A 20,625-nucleotide genomic window follows, 5' to 3' on the forward strand; every position below is an offset into this window, starting at 1 on the left:
ACTACCACTCTTGTAAAATGCCTTTATGTACTTGAATGTTCTTTAAAGGTCATGCGGTTCTTTTTACCAAATCCTCTCAGGCCAATTTTTTGTTGTTGTTGTTGTTGTTGTTGTTGTTGTTGTTTTGAGGGTGGGAAGGAATAACATCCTCCAGCTTTGTTCAGATGTTTGGGTTTTTCTAAAAGTGTTAGAAATTTTTCACATCACACTTGAGTTCTGCTCAAGGAAGCAGAGCACAGTACCCCAAGAAAAGGTCCCTGGGGCAGAGGAGGAGGGCGCCCCCCGCCCCGTTTCCCACCGCTGTGGGGAGTCCAGCTTCTCTTTGCTGGTTGCACACGGCCTGACAGCCCGGGCTACTGGGGCTAACGGCTAGGCTCACCGTGGACCTTTCCAGGCTGCCTTGGCCCTGGATCCAACTTTGGCTTCAAGCAGGGGCTCGAGCATTGAAGCCCCCAGTAGCAGGAACCCCTCTACTAACTTCTCCTTCAAATAACCCCCTGGCATCTTGGCCACCATCAAGAATGCTGCCCCAAACTCTCGGCGTCCACCGCACGCTAATCACCTCTGGCAAATCTCTGTCGGCCTTTGTCTCCTTAACTCTTCTCTTCTAAACTGTAAGTAATCTGCTTTCATCCAAGCGATAACCCATGCATTACAGAAACAAACAAACCAGGGCCTCCGCGCACGCCTCCTTGGAGGTTAGCGTCTGTCCCCGACAGATGCATGGGCCTCCTGGCTTCCTTTCTAACCACCACGCCTCCTGTCTGCTGAGCCTTGCTGCCTGTTTGGTGAGGGTGTGCGTGTCTGGTGTGCATTTGTTCGTGTTGGTGCCATTAACTCTCACGAGGGTGTGCGCTTGGCCACTCCTGCCCGGAAAGGCTGCTCACCAGGAGCTGGTGACCAGGGCAGAGGGACGGGCCTATCTGCTTTGACAGCCTCCCCGGAGGGGAAAACTCCACCTGCTTCTGTGTGCTGTGTTCCTGAGTGGTTCCATTCCTGGTCTCCCCAGGGCTCTGGAGTTAGATGTCAGATCCCCCGAGGATGCCCACCCTGAGCGAGTCTGTGAAGGTGGCGAGGAAGAGGCCTGAGGCCTGGAGACATTTACTCTTCAGCCTCAAGGGCGGGGGGCAGGAGGCGGCGGGGAGCAAAGGGTGAGAGAGAGTCCCCTTCCTGCTGGAGGGTGTGTGTTTTATCAGAGACACTGGATTTGGCCAGCAGCCCTCAGCAAGTAGGCTCTCCCCCTTGGGTCTCTCTTGCCTCGTCCAGCACCTGTGAGCCTCATCTTCACCCTCACTGCCTGCCTCGGGGAGAGCACAGTTAGATACATCCTTCTCTGCCAGGTGGAGATGGTTGTTCAAACAGAGCAGGTAGCCTGGTGGGAAGCTGAGAGCCAGTGCTGTCTAGTGCTTTCTAGCATTTTCCATCCTGGAGAGTCCTTGTCAACATCCAAAGTTTTATCTGAGCCTCTGTCAACAGAGGGAAAGAAAGGTCCCCTCGCAGTCATGGGCTGGGAGGTGGCAGGGACCCTGTCTTAATTGTAGCTGGGCTTCCCAGTGAGGCGCAGATGAGGAACTGAGAGACCTTAGTCAAGATGGGCCCCCAAAAGAGGGGGCATCACCTGGCGTAGGGGCTAGACATGGAGCGCCTGCTCATGAGTGGTCCGGTAGCACGGGACCCCGGGGCCTCGGCTAACACTCCCCGTTGGCAGGCAGTCCCCTTGGGCTCAGTCAGGCTCCCCGGCAGTGGCCAAGATCACAGCCCCAGGAGGTCTGCAGCATGAGGGGAAGTCAGCTGGCCCAGCGCTGGGGTGTCGTCCCCAGGAGATCTCGGCACTAATCATGGCTTTGTGCTCAATATAGTGAAGGAGGAGCCTCAGTACAGCAAAAACCCAGTGGTGATGGTGGACGAGGTCATGAGCTCCAGCCCTCCCAAGTTCAGCTTCCCGGAGGCGGGCTTACGCATCATGATCACCAATAAGTTTGGGCCCAGGACCCGACTGCGGATGGCTAGCAGGATCATAATCAATGAGGTCAGTTTGCGTCAAGGGCACTGAGAGGGAATGGCCTCGGATGTGTTGCTGCACTTTGAGAACGCTTGTTGTTGGGTCACCAGGAAGTCCTCGGCCGGGCTGGCCTTTATTGCCGTCCCTGCTTACGGAAGGAGGCCCAAACATTACCGCGGGCAGCACACGATCTGATCCAGAGGTGTGTCACAAGGCAGGGAGCAATCGAATACGATTTCTAAGATGTGCCACTAAGACTTTTGTCAGGCACTAAAGGAAAGCTAATTGGAGAAAGGCCAGTTGGAAGTACGGGTTGTTTCTTTAAAGTGTTATTGAGGACCAAAAAAAAGATGAGCACACACCTGTTCTCTATGGATAGAACAACTCTAGGAGAAAACCAAGAACGCTGGCAGAGGTCACTTACCCTTGGGGACTTCGTTTTCACTCTGCACCCTCCTGTTCTGCTTGAAGTTTGTGCCCTCTTACTCATTTGGGGGAAAAAAAAAATCTGTTTTAATGTTATTTCATGTCCAGACAGTTTAGCAAAGATGCCCAGGCTCTAATTGTTAGGGTTAGGGTTAGCTTTCTTCCAGTCTTTGCCACATATGTGCATATCGGAGTTTTAAGTCCTTATTCTCACACCCAGGTAGTTCTCAGCTTGAAACCTTAATAACTAATAATCCATAGTTAGCATGTCAGAGGTATGGAAAAATGACATCGCCCAGGGCTTAAAAGTTCTGTAATGTGAACATTTCTGCTTTCGTACATAATACGTCCTCCCTGTGGAAGGTGTAGTAAGGAGAAACATTGCAAATTTTGCATCATTCTGAATCCTTTTGACCCTAGTCAGTAAAATAGGAATCAGTGAAATTTTACTGAATCCTAGTTATTTTTCATGAGCATGATAATTGTGCCCATTGAGTGGGGGTGGGGACAACTCTGAAGGATTTGGGTTTATAGTATCTTTTTCATGCCATATGCACTAGGGAAATAATGGGGGTTTTGATGAACCAGTAAAATACTGATTGTCATGCCCCCAGATGTTTTAGGCTGCTGGGAAAACCTTGTTTCCGCCCACCACCCCCACCCCCAGGCTAGGATTGAGTGCCCTGGCAGGTAGCATGGGGATCCAGAGAGGCCAGGCTCAGGAGAGGACATTGAGTTTTAATCTCACTTTAGCCACTAACTCGCTTAATCTTCCTGGGCCTCAGTTTCTCTAACTGAGAATGTTTGGCAGGATGCTTACAGTTCTAAAAATTTCAGTGACACACAACTGATAAGCTATGCGTGGAGGCTAAGCCATATCTTGGGGTAAATTCATCAGGGAATGGGAGTGGGAGGAGGAAAAAAAAAAACCCAAATGCCCGGTTTCAAAGTTTTTTCTTAAGACCCTGGGTCTCATTAGAATGTTCAGTCATTTTAATTCCAAAATGTTAGAGATGTTTGCAAAGCTGCAGTTAAGCCATGGTAGATTCTAGTGCTTACGGGACAGATGCTCTCGTTCATTCATCGGAGAGGACAGAGCAGCTGAGAGGGGGTTTGTAGGGGGTGGGTGCATGGGGGGAGGGCGTGTGAGGGGTTTTCCTTCACTCCAAGGCTACACCTGGCTGTCCTCACCCAGAGCCACTGCAGTGAGTTGCCAAGGGGCACAAAATTTCACCAACCCTCAGTTTCCATGCATCTCACTCCTGGGTGCTGGTCATTTTGAGCTGGTCTGTCCAGCTGCTGAGGGCGGGGCAGGTGCGGGATGTTTTACCTGTGGTACAGCATTAATCCTCTTAAGGACCATCTGAAGCAGATGATGAGATTTCCAATTTATCAGAGAGGCAAAATAATTTCCCCAGAGCCGCACAGCTAATATGAGGGCAGAACAGGAATTCCCACCCAAATCTGAGTCTAGACTGCAAAAGTGGGACTGTGTAGATTATCAGGGGTCAGTTAGTCCACCTCCTCAGCCTCTTCTTTCTGTATCTTTATTCCCTCTATAATGTTCAGCCCCTGCTTGAGTTGTTTTTAATTGCCTCTTCCAAGTGACAACCCTTTGAACATCGCCACCCCGTGATTTTCTCCTTGAACCTAAACATCCTTAGAACCTCCCACCCTCCCTCATGTAACATGGTTCCAGTCCTCCCCATTTTCTAGCTTATCTCTCTCAGCACGTGGATCCATCACCACCTTTGTATTGTAATCTATGCCTCTCTTAATACAACCTCAGGTAACTTTAGATATTTTTCCAGGTACAATTCTCTGTTGATTCCTATTAAGCTAGAATCATGACCCCTTCCCATTGCTGCCATTCATGTTGCCATTAAGTCATGCCTCCCTCCTTACGATTCTGTCCTTGTACAACTAGGTTTTTTTGTTTGTTTAACTACAGGGATGACCTGTCATTTAATACTACTTGGGTTTGCTACTCAAGTAGCAAAATATTATGCCTCCACATCTGAACTTGAGTCTCAGACATAGATCTCTTGCTCTTTTTGGTAGGCTAAGTGTTGTGAACACACTTGTAAAAAAAGGAATTTTAAAAATTTTCACCCCACCCTAGACTTCATGATTTAGGAATCCCTGCCTAAAACCAACATGAAGACGGTTAAATGGTCAGTTCCTTTTTTTTTTTTTTTTTAAAGAAAAATAACATGTATCTATTTTAATAATGATGTTTTAACTTCCAGTAACCATGAGGATAGGCGTTGGGCACACAGGTAGAGAATAATGTCTTGGGGACGCATTCACGCAATCTTAGTCTCCTGGTGAAGAATCAGGAGGGGTCTATATTTGTTCATTGTGTGACAGTCCTTACCCCCAAGGCCTAACTCAGACTGATCCACAGGCTTTTATAATTGGAACCAGATGAATGGGAGCTGGGCAAAGGCAAAGGAAAGTGGAAACCTGTGGATTTCTTGAAATGTGGCCTCTGCCTTTCCCTGGTTTCTAGAAGCCCATGGATTTGGTGAGGAGGGTCAGCTTCTGCGTGGGCAGAAAGGAAGCAGCCTTTGTCAGTCACTATAAGATAGGGCCAGGAAGAGGACAGGTTAGTTCAGGGCACACCCATTAGATATGGCAAAGCCCTGGGACAGCAGAGGTCATCCCAGTGGCCAGCAACCCAGTGAGGTGCTCAGCATCGCTAGTTGGCAGGGAAATGCAAACAGAGCCACAATTAGATACCATCACCACCCACCAGAATGGTTCAAATTAGGAGGACTGCCAGGGTAAAGCATTGACGAGAACGGGACACAAAGGAAATTCTAATCCATTGCTGATACGAGTGTGAAGTGGTTCAACGTGCACCTACTGAATGACCTAGAAATTCCACTCCTAAATACCCAAAAGAAATGAGCGCATTTGTCCAGAAAAAGACCTGTGCACAAATGTTCATAGCAGCATTCTTCATGAGAACCAGAGAAGGGAAACCACACAATGCGTTGGCGGTCATTCATACAATGGAATACTCGACAGCCATGAAAAATAGCCAGCTACCAGGTCGTGCAACTCCATGAATGCGTTTGACAGATATTGATTGAAAGAAGCCACACATAGAATAATACATATTATATTTATACAAAGTTCAAGTTCAGGAAAAACGAATTGATGTTTATAAAAGTCAGAATAGCAGTTACCTTGGTTACCTCTAGAGAGAAGGGGCATATAAACCAGGGAGGGGCCTGAGGGAATCTTCTGAGGGGCAGGAAATGTTCTACATCTTGATGTAGCACATCGAGCTATATGCCTCATTTAAGTGTATTTTTTGCACAATAGACGTGAAAAAAATTAAACATTCAAAAAATGATGCAGGACGTTTCCTGTGACTATCTTCAGGCAGCTTATAAATGTCAAGGATCTGGAATGGTCACTGTCATCCAGAGTCATGGGCTGGGTGGTCATGGGCTGGGTGGGCACAAAGGTGGTGATGGATCCAGGCTCTGACCAATCCCCAAAGGCTTCCCGGTATCAGTCTGCCTGGAGACGAGCAAACTGAGATGGAGCCCAAGGTTCTAGGGCCATTTCTCAGGGAGATTGATCACCAGGGATGGTGTTCTAGAAACCTTTCAAGGCTATGTCCCGGTAAGGAACAAAGCCACCGTGTGACACTTTGTCACATGTCTTGGCGTCTGACTTGCCTCCCGTCCACACAGCGGCAGAGACTGATCAACTCGGCTAACGGTGTCAACAGCAAGCCACTTCAAAACGGGAGACACGAAAACATCGAGAACGGGAACGTTCCCATGGAAAACCCCGAAGACCCTCAGCGGGAGCAGGAACAACAACCCCAGCCGCCACCCCCACCCCCAGAGCCGGAGCCGGTCGAGTCTGCCTTCCTGTCCCCCTTCTCCATGCCCGGTGAGTTCTGGGGGTGCAGGGCCCTCGGGCTGAGCTGAGGTCTTCAGGACGGAGACCTGGACCCAGGAGGGCCGGGGGAGGCTGGTGCGAAGGGTCGCCGTTAGGTCACCAGAATGCCTTGGAGGCACTTGATAAATACGTCCTAAGTAGCAAGCTGTGGATTAGAGCCGCAGTCAGATGCAGGCATGCCCCGTGTGGGGGAGCCTGCGCGCCAGAGAGCAGGCCAGCTGGAGACATGGGGACCAGTAACCCCTAGTGATTGCACTTAAATGCCCAGGGCAACTGGTCTTTCTTTTGCAGTAAGAAAAAGCAACCACCACTCTTAATTTTATGGACCTGGTTAGACTCTCCAACCAGACATTCGCCAACAGGATATTCTAAGGCCACAAATTACCCATAGACAGTTACACCTTCTACATTTGACAACATCTCCTACCCGTACGTAAGCCCTCAGCTCCTTCCATCTCACTGGAGTGTGACTTCTGCAGCCTAGTGTCCTCTGACTGCCAGCTTCTTGCTGACCTCAACTTCTGCTCTTCTCCTTCTCGTGCCCTCTTCTCCAGCCACACTGGCCCCTTCACTGTCCTTAGAACACACCAGGTATGCCCTGCCTCAGGGCCTTTGCACTTGCCTGTCGCTGGAATGCACCTTCCCCGGTGGTCCACATGGCTCACTCCCTCCCCTGCTTCAGGTCCCTGCTTAAATGTCACCTTCTCAGGGTGGCCATCCCTGACTACCCTGTTTGAAATATTTTATGTATTTTTTTCTCTTGTGTGTCTCTCCCAGCTAAAATGTCACCTCCACAAAGGGCAGGGATCTTTGTCTATTTCGCTTCTGCCTGACACACGGTAGGTGATTAGCAGGTATCTGTCCAGTGAGTTCACATGCGAGAGGAATCCCAGACACCCACAGTGTACCCTCCTCTTTAACCAACTTTCTGTGTGGGCCTTTGAGTCCTAGGTGGGAGAGAAAGGCCTCGGTCTCAGAGTTTTTGTCTTGGTGTCCTGCCATCTGGACAGGCCCCAGAATTCTAGGATTTTCAAGTCCAGAACTTGATGTTTTTCTGAAAAGAATTCTGTGTTTAACATCAGGCTCACAGAGCACGTAATTTAAGAGATGGCTCTGCGGGGAGAGAGGCTGTCCAGTCCTTCATCCCCATGTTTTGGAAAGACTCCTGCCCCCAAGTAGACGGTGGGGGGCCTACCCAGGCTGGAATACTCTGCCACCATGGTTCATCCTGAAAATATGGGCTCCATTTGAGATCACACAGCTGCCTCAGAGTTCCTAGATGAGAGTCTCCAGGGTCTGCCGATCACAGCTACCTGGCTCTTCCCCAAATTCAGGGTCTGGTTCTAAAACACGGACATTTCAAAGATCGGCACAGGACGTGGGAATCAGAATTTTCCAACCTTCTCTGGGTGATTCCTGGGAACTCGCCAGGTCAGGAATTGCTGATCCCTTCTTTCACATGAAGGGCAGACCAGGCAAGTGAATTTTTTCCCTTCACTAAGGTCACAGAGGGACCCAGGCCTGGGGTTCAGGCCACCCCCTCCAAGGTCCATCTGACACGTCAGCACACCTGTTGGAAGGCTCTGGGGAGCAGAGATCATGCTCAGGTAGCTTGACTTGTGGGCTAAAGGTCACACTGTACTTGGGTGGGAGCTTGGCCCCTGGGGCCAGGCCTGGGCCACTGAAAGAAGGGGTGTTCTTCTCCAGATCCTGGGAATCTGTATCAGATGACCTATTTGGATACACTGGGGGAGAGATGATATCTATGCAGTGGGATCCCGGGAGGGCAGTGTGTCCCCCACCAGAGCAGAACCTGCTCCAAGTCTGAAGAGCCGGGATGGGGCCCTGCCCTGCCTAGCATTTTTCAATACTGTGTTCATGAGCGGTCCAAACACAGGCCCGGAGTCCGGAACCCCGGGGCCCCCCCACAGCTGTGCATCGTAACTCCAGCAGCCCACTTCCTCTCCCGTGTGTACTCAGGGCGAGCACGGGGACTCGGGGCGGCACGCACTCCAGGGGTTTCGGTTCCTCAGGGGCGGGAGCCCAGATGCAGCGGGGGCTGGGATGTGGAGGGAGAGGCCAGCCGTGGCCCCGCCAAGCTTTCCGGGGAGGAGGTACCGTGCCGTGAGTTGTCTTCTCTAGTCCCAGAAGGTGGGTGGCAGAGTCCCCACTTTGCGGATGTGGGCCCTTATGGGGCCCCAGCTGCCACCCTCCACTGGCCACTTCATGTGGACCCTTGTGCGGGCGTTGCCCGCTGTCCAGGGCTTGGCCGGAAACCAAAGAAGGGAGGTGCCCTTCTTGGCAGCAGCCATTCAGGCAGCCACGTGTAAGGACCACTCACCTCTGCGTTTCCTCAAAACCTTGAGTTTGGCAGGACTGGGTGGGGTGGACCCCAAGGCTTGCCGTCCCTCCCTTGGTTTTGTCCCGGGACCTGGCGCTTCTCAGAGAAGTGGCCATGGGAAATGGGATCTAGCTCCCTGCAGGACTCTGGATGGCTCAGCCCCCTGGGGAGGTCCGGAGGCGGGGAGCTTCAAAACGCTGCTATCTTGCCAGGGCTGGGCCCGGGCAGCTTGCAGGCTCTGTGGACCCCTGCCTGGCAGGCCCCGGCTTCCTGCTGCAGTTGGTCACCTTCCTCCTCCAGGCGGAGGCTCCAGGACGTTCCCCAGGGCTCAGCTCAGATCGGGGCCATATGCTGGGAGCTTCCGCCCCGTGCTTGCCTCCTCTTGCCCTCAGGAACAGGCCGGGCTTCCTGCGTCCCTGTGCAAAGCTCCCTCTCCCTTTGTGTCCCTGCGGATGTGTGTCCAGGTGTTGCCCTTGGAAACCACGAGTTACTTCCTGCACCGCTTCCTCTGCCTTCCCCTTGCCTCCTTTGAGGAGTTGGGTGTGGAAAGGGAGCCATGTGGTTGCTGCCCGTTTAGGTGTGTACTGTGGCCACAGAAAAGCGAGGCCGGTGTGGGCAGAGGTTTATAGGAACCTGGACGGTGGGACGCAGCGCCTGGGAGGGTCTGGCTCCTGACCCTGGACCACCCACTCTCGCTCACCTTGTCTTTTCAGTTCCTCTCTGGTGGTGACCTCACAGTGATCTGGGGCTGGCCAGTGGCCCCGAGGATGCTTTAGGGGCAGAGGGAGCTAGCTATCCCCTAAGCTGGGCCCAAGAAGGAGTCACCAGGGGCGAGGAAAGTGGTAGCAGGGGTGGGGATGGGAGGAGGGCAGGAGCCATTCCTCTGGGTGGCTTGGAACCAGCCTCGCTGCAGTGGCAGGATGAATCGGGGCCTGCTGGTTCTATGCACGATTCTTCTGTGTAGTCGGGGGCAGCCTGGGAGGCAGGCTCTGGAGTCCAGAAGTCCTGCGTTCAAGTTTTGGTTCACTCACCGGCAGGTAGCACTGGGAAAGCTGCTTCACGTCCCTAAGCCTGTTCCTCAGCCAGAGAACGAGGGCGATGGTGCTTATGCCCCAGGCTCGCTCTGAGTAGTGAATAAGGTGCTTAGCCACTGTCTCTCGGCACCGACCGGTGCATAGTAGGTGTGCAGAAAATGCTAATTTGGATTATGTGCTTGAATCACGTGGTTTCTGTTATATCCAGCTTTTCACCTCTTTCCCTGTTTGGACTACACACTGTGTTCTAGAAGGGTCACAGGTGCCAGGATCCCTGGAGGCCTGGAGCCATGGTCATCCTGAGTGTCAGGGAGCACCTGCTGTGCGCCAGGTGCCCAGCTCTGGGCACTTCGCAGATAAGATCAGTCTTTTCAGTAAATATTTGGGTACGAGACCACTGTGGGCTTTGGGTATGCAGGTGGGAACAGGACAGCCGTGCTCCCTGTCCTTTGAGAGCTTGCGGGTGTGCTGGGTAAATCCAAGCAGTTAACTACCCGATGCGTCTTATGCATCATCTGCCTTTACTACACGGTGGACAGGTAGAGGAGGTGGCCCCAGCCTGGGGCCCCTGGGCTCTGCCACCCGCATGCGGGATCACGGGGCTTGTAGACTAGAGCCCAGGGACATTTCAGCAGCAGCCTGTCCCTGGTGCCCACCTGGCCTGCTGCTGGATTCCCATCGACATCCACTGCAGCCTGCTCTTCCCACTCTGGGCCGTGGAGGCTGGTGATTAGGCTTCCCCGGGCCAGCTGTTGGCTGGGGGAAGAGGAAGAAGAGAGAAGCTTTTTCTCCCATGGAAACTGTGGTCTGTAACCCCGGGGAACTGCTCTGAAGTTACCAGCTGGTGACCCTGAGTCCCAGCCTGGCCGGGGAAAGCCCATAATGCAGGCTGTTTGTGGTTGACTTGTGGTCTGGGAGGGCCCACCAGCCCAGGGGGCCAACGGGACTCCTCTCTTCTGATACTGGGATGCTGGCCTTCATGTCTGCCACTGTTGTAGCCCTGGGGACTTGCTGTAGGTCAGGCCTGGAGTGAAAAGTCAGGAACCCTTCCAGGGCTCTTGGGGGGCTTCCAGGTGCTATGCCCTGTTCTAAGAGCTTTTTCTTTCATTGAATCCTCCCATGAGGTGGGGACGATGATCTCCATTTTGCAGAGAAAGAAAGAGAGGCCAGAGAAGTTAAGCCAGCCATGCAGTCACCCAGCATCTAGGTGGAGAGGAGCATTCCCGCCTGGGCAGCCCCTGCTCACCACTGTGCCGTCCTGTCTCGGTACTGAGCATTTGATTTATCCTCACAGCTTCCTTGAGATTAGGCATCATCTTTATCTCCATTTTGCAGAGGGAAACTGAGGCCCTGAGAGGCTGGGTGACTTCCCGAATCACACGGCCATTAAGTGGGGAGAGCCGCTCTTCCATCCTGTGCCTCCTGAGCTGTGAACACCATCCCAGGCTGGTCCGCTGGGGAGCAGAGTCCCGGACCGTGAGCCCCCAGGCTGTCCTACAACCGGCAGATGACCTCAGATGTATATGTATCCGGGATCTACGAGGCCGAGCAGCTCCTGTCAGTGGAGAGACTGGGATGAATGTGCATTTCTCAAAGTCTAGGCCCTTGGAGGTGCTTGAACAGTCACAGGAGGTAAAACTTACTGAGCACCTCCTATGGCCCAGGCAGGGGGCTTTGCACGTAGTCACCCATTGAGTCTACACGACAACCCTAGAGGGTGGATGCCGTGCTCCCCATTTCCTGTGTGAGGAAACTGAGGCACAGAGAGATGTAGTTGCCAACGTCATCCAGGAGGAAGGGGGCAGAGCTGGGTTTTGCACCCTGGTGTTCTGACGCCAGACATGCTTAGGGGCCAGCACTGGGGTCCAACCAGTGGATTGCCAAATAATGTGTCTGTGGGGCATAAACTGTTGGGGACCTCACATGTCCTCCTCAGGCCTTGGATGGCATGGCTCTACCTTCTCTTCCTTTATTAGAATAAAACTCAGCACAGGCAATCTGGAGATTTGGGGATGTTTTTAGGGCTTTTTAGGGCTTATTCTCCCCAGGTGGGACAAGAGGGTTCTGTTTAGCCTCTTTAAACCCTGGTGGGGAGGGGGGGCAGTGCACTGGAGAAATAGAGCTCTAGAAACCCGTGGGCACATTCTCACCTTGGAGCCCCGCAGCACCGTGAACGTGGCGGAAAAACCAGGGGCCATGGGCTCACGTACATGTGACAGTCCGGGCACAGTGCCCGTCTGTTCCAGGCCCCCAGAGACACGTGGCTCTTCACGGTGGAAAGCCTCTCATTCTTGCCTCCGTCTCCGGAGCCGCCAGAGAAATTGTCTCATAAGTCAAAGTCAGGATTTCAAAGGAGTGTCCTTGCCCTTGCTGTGGAGCGCCGAGCTGTCGGCTCACAGCCCCATCAGAACAAACTCTGGTAGAGCGTTTTTTGGTGTTTTTTTTTTTTTTTTTAATGTAACAACTTTATTTTTTTTTTAAATTTTAACTCCAGTATAATTAGCATGTGGTGTTCTATTCATTTCCGGTGTGCAATCTAGTGATTCAGCATTCCACACGTTGCTCATCGTGCTAAGTGTACTGTTCATCCCCTGTAACAGCTTTGCAGATAGAGATTTCACTTACCCTAATATTCACACCTTTAAAGTATACAGTTGAGTGGGGTTTAGTAGATTCACAAAGCTGTGCAAACATCACTACAATCAACTTTAGACTATTTTCACCACCCCTCCCCCTTAGCAATTTATCCCCATCCCCACCCCACCCCCGCCCCGCCCACCTCCTGGCAACCACTACTCTGTCTCTTTGGATTTATCTGTTCTGGACATTTCATAGGAGTGGAATCATGTCGTAGGTGGCCTTTTGTGACTGGCTGCTTTTCCTCAGTGTGGTTTCAAGGTTTATCCATGTGGGAGCCCATGTCGGCACCTCGTTCTTTTGTATGGCTGAATACTCCCTTGTATGGATACACCACCTTTATCCATCTGTTGCTAGACATTTGGATTATTTTCACTTTCTGGCTATGGGTGGCTTATAAAAACATAATAGAGCATAGTGGAGAAAGAAGCTCAATTTTTTTTTTAATCTAAGTGGAAGCAATTTTCCTCCAGGTCCCTGAGGTATGTGATAAACGGTATCTGAATACTAGGATCGGAAGGGATCGTAGGAATTTAAGACCTGCTGCTGCCTCCTATGAAGTGGGAAACTGAGTCCCAGAGAGGGGCATGGGCTTCCCCAAGGGGCAGTTTTGACCAGAAAGAGCCAAACATCCAGGCCATTTGCCCCGGATGCTGTTCCATGGTGTTCCTGCAGTCAGGCCAGCGTGGTGCACGCTGGGAGGGCGGGGGTGAGGGGACCTGGACCCATCATGTGCTGGGGTCCCGAAGCCTCTTCCCATGCCAGTAATGCAAAGCCCACACAAGCTCCCACAAGATAAAGGGGGACTTTTTTTAAAAAAAAGTAAGGATGTAGGGGTATGTTATGGATTCCCAGAGCACAGAAACAGCTAGAGTCATCCAGGGCCGGGATTCAGGGTCTCTGTGGATGTCAGGACTCTTCCTGGTCCTTGTCTTCATTTCTCCATGTATGCCTGTCAGACTGGCTTTTGTAGATTCGGTCAGTCCTCACTGCAGACTGTGGCCTCGCATGGACTCCAGACTGGTCCATGACCGTTCCAACCCCCCCTAACTTAGCTTGCTGGTGCTGTATCTGAATTCCAGAATCTGGAAAGAGAGAATGCCGTTGGCCCAGAGGCCAGGTGTCCGCCCCTGGTCAGTTCACTCTGCTCGCCAATATGGCTTTGGTGGCCCCTAAGAAGGTGGCTCTGGGGGAGGAGGGTCTGCGCACATGCACGCCTGCATCCCTCGTGGGACCTGTGACTGCCGCCTCTAGGGTTATCAGGAGATGCTGGGTGTAGCCCATCTCAGACGCAGGAAAAAGAAAATGCAGAGATGTAGGTGCCTTATGTGATCATGGGAAGGACATCTTAGTCTGAGCACCAGCAGTGACCCCAGAGCCTCCCCCACCGAAACTGCACCCACTGCCGCCACACCAGAATCGGGGCAGTGGGAGCCAGGATACCACAGATCTGTGAGTTCGAGATCTCGCCATCAGAGCTGTGATCCAGGGACCAAGAGGCCGTTGCCACAGCTGTGTCTCAACTCCCAGAGCAGCACAAACAGGGCACTGGGATGGGTGGCCAGGCCTCTGGACAGTCCCTGACATCCACTCAGCTAGTGCTTGGGCTCAGACCCCCCTGCGGCAAATCCCAATATCCCAGAGCCCTGCTTGCCGGGAGCGCATCTAGAGCAGCCGAAAGGCAGCCTGGCCCCACCTCAATTCTTCTCAAATTAGGGAGGCTCTTTTGAGTCCAGACCTGGAGCTGCAAGGGAGTCTGGGAGATGCCTCTGCAGACACCAGAGGGAGGTTGGAATGGGAGCTGAGGGCCGGCTCAGCACGTCCATGTCCATGAGGACCTTAGTGCAGCGTGGAGAAAAACAGTAAAACTAACCTTTACTGATGACTCAGACCGGACCTGGTAAGGGACCCGTGTGGCTCTGCCTCGGGGAGACCAAAGAGAGGCAGGCCCCAACCCATAGCTTCCTCAGGCACCTGCCGCAGCCCCAGCCCTGTACCTAGCACCTTATATTAGGTACTTGGGGTACTGCACAGCAGCCCTCCTGGGTGGCTGGTGTAGGTCCCCATTTCCCAAATGAGCAAACTGGGGCTCAGATGAGTACGTGCCATGGCTGGGGCTGGCACCAGGTCTGCCCAGCTCCGAAGTGCTGTCCTTTGGTGTCACTGTTGACTTTGGCCAAGAGGGCCCTCTGCTAAGCTGGCGTGTCGGCTCTAGGATGCCAGGGGCAGCAGGAAGGAAGGGGAGGGAGGAGGCCAGCTGCTGGGTCTGTGTGGTTTTCAGACACCAAGAACATGGGAACCCAGGAACCCAGCCACCCCGCCCTGTCATTGTAGGGTTTGCAGAATGTTTAAGGCCAGAGGGCACGCCAGCGGTGGGGGGGGGGGGGCGGGGGGGGCAGTGAGCGTTCTTGACTTTCTCGGTGTTTCTGGGATTAACGGTCTCTAATTTCATGCTCCCTGGGGACTCCGAATTCAGACAAAGCCTTCAGAGGCTGGGCAATGAGCTCTGTACTTTGTGCTTTTCTCTGTTCTCCCCACAGTTCCTGGAAGTGGGTGAGGGGCAGCAGTTCCCTACCATCCCACAGAGGAGGCCGTGGAGGCTCAGAGAGGCTGACCGTCCGCCCACTGCCACATAGTGGAGAGTGATGGGGGACAGAACAGCTCTCTCTGCTGGATGCCCTGAGATCCCTGAAGTGGGGTGCAGAGCTGGCCATAACTTGGGGTCTTTAGAACAAGGGCATTGATGCACCAACCTCAGATGACTTTCTAGCTCTGGGACCCATTTACATCCAGTCCCAGAGTTGGTCGTGGAGCGTCCACAGAGCTCAATAGGGGCCATGGGCTCATTCCCAGAACTGGGATGGGGTCTCAGGGATCTGCACCAGCCAAGGGAGCTCAGCCCCACCCCTTCTCTGTGGCCTGGGAGATCTTGGTCTGCGGGTTGGATCTGTGCCCTCTTCCCCATGAGGGCAGCTGCTTCTGTCGGAGAGCGGGAACAGGGTCCTAGTGGCCAAACCCTGTTCCCTGACTGTGCCAGTGTTGGGGGGAGACCAGGCCAAGGCCTCTCCCCTGGAGAAGGCCTCCCAAAGACCTCATGAGCCCTTCAGGCCTCTACTCTGGACTGCCAGATACATCTCTCTGGGCCTTGAGTCCCTGTGTGCCCAGCCCTGCCTGCATCCTCATGTCAGCCTTCAGCAGGGCCTGCCTCTGACTTTGCTGAAGCTTAGTATGTACTTTCTCATCCTCCCTTCCATTCTTCCCCTCCCTCCCAGCCTCAGCCTGGCCGCTCAGCATGATTGTAGTCCTGACCTCATCTGCTTCCTGTGGGGTCTCCGCTCGCCCCCTCTAGTGCCCTCAAGATCAAAACCCACCCTCCAGAGTTCAGGATGGGGTCCTTAAGAGGCTTTGGTGTTGGCCTTCTGGGTCTGACAGTTCCTAGCTGTGTGACCTTGGGCACAGGGCCTTATCTCTCTGAGATTGTTCTCTGTAAAACCACCCAACCCAGTGTTTGACAATAGTACCTGTGAAGTGGAAGTTAATGTGGTTGTTAACATCAACAATAGGTAAAATTTAGTGTTTACTCTGCACAAGGTGTTATTATAACACATCATGTGTGTTGGCTCATTTTCAGTTTTATTTCAGTTCGTGTGAGGCAGGAACCATTGTGCTTCCCATTTTACAGATGAGAAAACAGATACAGAGAGGCTCCATACTTTCCCAAGTTCACACAGGTAGCATATGCCACAGCTGGGGTTTGAATCTGGCAATCTAGGCACAGTTAACCATGGAGCTGCTGTGCCTCTCGGAAAGCAATCCATTTAATGGTAAGTCTAAATTTAAGGATACAACAAAAATGTATTAAAAACCAAAAATTATTCTGAAGTTCGTTTGCCCCAAGGAATAAGAAAACTTTAATGGCTCCCCTTCTCAAGAGGAATTTTCTGTTTAGATCACAGCCATAAGCTAAGGGTAGGAAGCTCTAGTTGGACAGTTGACACTTCTGCCGGCTGGCGGGTAGCAAAAGGACGTCCACGGGCCTTGAAATCACGGGACTCAGAGGGCAGGCAAGCAATACAGCTCAGGACTGTAGGTGTAGGACTCAGGATTTTTAAACTTTGAAGACCTGCATTCAATTCCTGGCACTACCTCTCAATTTCTGAGATGTTTAAGTCCCTGAATTTCACCAAACCTCAGTTTCTTTACCTATGAAATAGGGAAAATGTCCCCTAAAAGTTGACATGAAGAACAAAGAGAATGTGAAAATCACCTCCAAGGTGTGAGGCGTGACACAGATGTTGGGTAATGGTGAGGTAGTCCGTCATCAGTCCCTCCTTGACAAGGCTCGATGTTCCCCTGCATTCCTCACTCCCCCACCCCGTCCCCGCCTCTCTACAAAGGCCAGCCTGGAGGCCCCTGGCTGGGGAAGCAGAGTCTGTTTGTGGCTCTGTCTCTAATTTTCTGTGAGATTTGGCACAGTTCATTAACCTTCATGGAACTCTTTTTTTCCTCTTTATAAAACTCATGGAGTTAACCAAATGAAACTTATGCCAGGAATGCAGTGTTGGTTCATCGTATGAGAAACAATACACCACGTTGTTAATAAAACCACATGATCATCTCAGTAGAGAAAAAGCACCTAACAAAATCCAACACTGTTTCTGGATGAAAAACCCCAGAACAAACTTGGGAATAGAAGCAGACTTCCTTAACCTGATAAAGGGCATCTACAGCTAACATCGTACTTCATGGTAAAAGACTGAAAGCTTTCCCCTTCAGACCAGGAACATGACAAAGATGTCACTCTCACCACTTCTATCCAACATTGTGCTGGAGGCTCTAGGCAGGACAAACAGGCAAGAAAAAATAAAAAGCATCCAGATTGGAAAGAAATATAAAACTATTCATAGATAACATGATCTTGCAAATAGAAAATCCTAAGGAATCCACAAAAAATTGTTAAAACTAAACTTGCAGGATACAAGAGCAATGTAGAAATTTCAGTTATATTTTGGTATATTAGTAATTAACCTGAAAATGAAATTAAAACAATTTCATTTATAATAACATCAAACAGAATAAAATACTTAGGAATAACTAACAAAGGTAGTGCAAGATGTGCACACTGAACACTACAAAATATTATTGAGAGATATTAAAGATCTAAATGGAAAGACATCCAATGTTTATGGATAGGGAGACATAAAGATCTTTTAAATGACACAAGTCCCCAAATTAATCTTCAGATTCTGAGCAATCAAAATCACCACTAGCTTTTTTTTTTTTTTTTTTTTTGCAAGAGATTGATGGGCTAATCCTAAAATTCATATGGGAATGTGGGAGGCCCCAAATAACCAAACAATCTTGAGAAAGAACAGAGATGAAGGACTCACACTTCCTGATTTTGAAACCTACTACAAAGATGTAATCAAGACTTGTACTGGAAATAAGGACAGTAGTATAGATCAGTGGAATAGAATTGAGAGTCTTGAAATACACCCATACACTTAAAGTCAAATAATTTTTGACAAGGGTGCCAAGACCATTTGATTGGGAAAGAATAGTCTTTTCAACAAATGGTGCTAGAAAAATGATCGCCACATTAAAAAAAAAAAAAAAAAGATCCCAAACTCACACTATATACAAAAGATAATTCAATACAAGACACAGACCTAAATGTAATAGCTAAAAATGCGAAACTCTTAGAGGAAAACAAGTGTCCATATTCATGACTTTGGGTTAGACCATGGAGTCTTAAATATAACAAAATCATAAGTAGCTGAAGGAAAGCATAAATTGCACTTCATCAAAACTTAAAACTTTTGTGATTTATAGGACACCGAATGTGAGAAGACAACTCCTAGAATGGAATGAAACATTTGTAAATCGTATTTCTGGTAAGGATCTAGTATCCTGAATATATACAGAACCCTTAGAACTCAACACTGGAAAGACAACCTAATTTTAAAAATGGGTAGAGGATTTGAATAGACCATTCTCTAAAGAAGATATACAAATAGTAAGTCCATGTTAGAAGATGCTTAACATTATTAGTCGTCAGGGAAATGCAAATCAAAACCGCAGTGAGATACCACTTCACTAGAATGGCTAGATTCAAAAAGAGACAGCAATGTGTTGGTGAGGATTTGGACCTATTGGAACCGTCAAACGCTGCTGTTGGAAATGTAAAATGGTATGCCTCTTGGGAAACCATCTATCAGTTCCTCCAAGAGTTAAACGTAGAGTCACTATATGATGCAGCAATTCCACCCCTAGTTGTATACCCAGGAGGAATGAAAACCTATGTCTACACAAAAACTTGCATGTGAATATTCATAGCATCAATCATGGTAGCCAAGAAATAGCAACAATCCAAATATCAATCGAGTGATGAACGGGGAAGCAAACTGGTGTATCCATACAATTGAATGTTATTCATCCATACAAAGGAAGGAAATACTGCTGTGTGCTGCAACATGGATGAAACTTAAAAACATGTAAGTGAAAGGCAGACACAGAAGCCTACGACTATGATTCCATTTATATGGAATGTCCAAATTAGGTCAGTCTGGTAGAGACAGATTAGTGGTTACCAGAATTTGAGAGAGGAGGGGAATGGGGGATGATTGCTTATGGGTACAAGTTTTCTTTTGGAGGTGATGAAAAGCACGTGGGAATTACATAGTGGTGATTGGCTGCACAGCTTTGTAATATATGAAAACCCACTAATTATACACTTAAATGGGTGAATTTTTAATGTTAATTGTATCGCAATTGCTTTTCAACATAGAGCTGATCAGAAGTGGTGGTACCCAGAGTGTGGTCCCAGCACACTCAGCAGCATGTAGGAACTTGTTAGAAATGGAAATTCTTGGGCCCCTATTCCAGACCTGCCGAACTATTAGCTCTGGGGGTGACGGGAGCATCTAATGAGCTCCCCAGGGAATTCAGATTTAAACTCACGTTTGAGGACCACTGGTCTAGAGCTACAATCCCTAGATCTTGTAGATGCCCCTCATTCCAGGGTTCATGAATATCTCGATCATGCAGTGACACAGCCCCGCACACCACAAGTTAACCACTCCCTTAGTTGGAGTGCCTAGTACGCCATCCAAATTAATCTGTTGAAGTTTTTCATCAACAACTACATCCGTTCTTAATTTTTGCTTCCAGTATGATTAGCCATCTGTTTTGTTACAGTTTATTTTAAAGATTTTTTTTTCACATAATTGTAATTTTCTACTTCAAAAGGAAAATCTGAGAGCTTAGTGACACAAACTACTGAAGCCCTTCTTTCACTTGTGTTTGCACATCAGTCAGGGTCCATGAGGAGCATCTCTCAGATGTCCCTGACATTGAACTTGAGGGAAAAGCAGTGAGGGCCAGCAGGGACTCCTGGTGGAGGTGGTAGGGGAGATATCCCTAGGTATAGACATTGTCCCATTACCCCTGTCGCTACCCGCCCCAAACTCATTTCACCCATGAATTAGTCCAGACTCTCTTTTTTTGAGAGAGACGGCATGTGCATGTGGGGGCTGGGGGGAGGGGCAGGGAACAGAGGGAGAGGAAGAGAGAATCTTAAGCAGGCTCCACACCCAGCTTGGAGCCTGACACAGGGCTCAATCCCATGACCCTGAGATCATGAGCTGAGCTAAAATCAAGAGTCAGACGCTCAACCGACTGAGCCACCTAGGTGCCCCAGTCCATACTCTTAATGTTAGAGAAACCCAATTCAGGCTGATTTAAGCCAAAAAGCCCACTGTGGCAAGGTCACTGGGAGAATCTACCTTCAGGCAGAGTTGAACATTGGGCTCAGATGGTTACAGAATACTGTCCGTCTGTGCTTTCCCTGGGTTGGCTTTATCCTTGGGCAGTTTGCAGAGATGGCCACCAGCCACCAGCCATCTGGCTGACATCCCATTGGGTTAATTCAGTGTACAGGTGGTACCTCTGAGTTAAGGATTGCATTCAGCTGCATGTAACAGAAAATTCAAGTGACAGAACCTTTGCCTCAAGGAATTTTTGTTACCTAACAAGAAGCCCTGAGTCTTGCAGCTCTATCCTATCACCAGTTTCCATTTCTATTCCTCCATCCTTAGTGGCTGGCTTTTGTCTTCAAGGTTGCCAGTTGGTCCTGCAGCTCCAGGGTGCCCATGTTCCACCCAGGAACAAGGAGGAAGGACAAAGGGCAGGAGACACATGTCACTAAAGCTTGTCTCTTTTTAAAGATTTCATTTATTTGAGAGAGCAAGAGAGGGGGCATG

At 50.2% G+C, this 20,625-nt stretch overlaps 1 protein-coding gene across 4 annotated transcripts in view; it reads left to right on the forward strand.

Annotated features, from left to right (window-relative positions):
- SLC24A4 (solute carrier family 24 member 4) overlaps positions 1 to 20,625 on the forward strand; it is a 164,074-nt gene that overhangs the window by 121,117 nt on the left and 22,332 nt on the right. For all 4 annotated transcript variants that reach the window (XM_036071554.2, XM_036071553.2, XM_036071555.2 and 1 more), the window contains 2 exons: positions 1,860 to 2,029; positions 6,139 to 6,343. In XM_036071554.2, the coding sequence (XP_035927447.2) occupies positions 1,860 to 2,029; positions 6,139 to 6,343 (375 nt within the window). The remainder of the gene's footprint in view (positions 1 to 1,859; positions 2,030 to 6,138; positions 6,344 to 20,625) is intronic.

This window comes from Halichoerus grypus, chromosome 8, assembly GCF_964656455.1.
Source record: "Halichoerus grypus chromosome 8, mHalGry1.hap1.1, whole genome shotgun sequence".
NCBI classification, from domain to species: Eukaryota; Metazoa; Chordata; class Mammalia; order Carnivora; family Phocidae; genus Halichoerus; species Halichoerus grypus.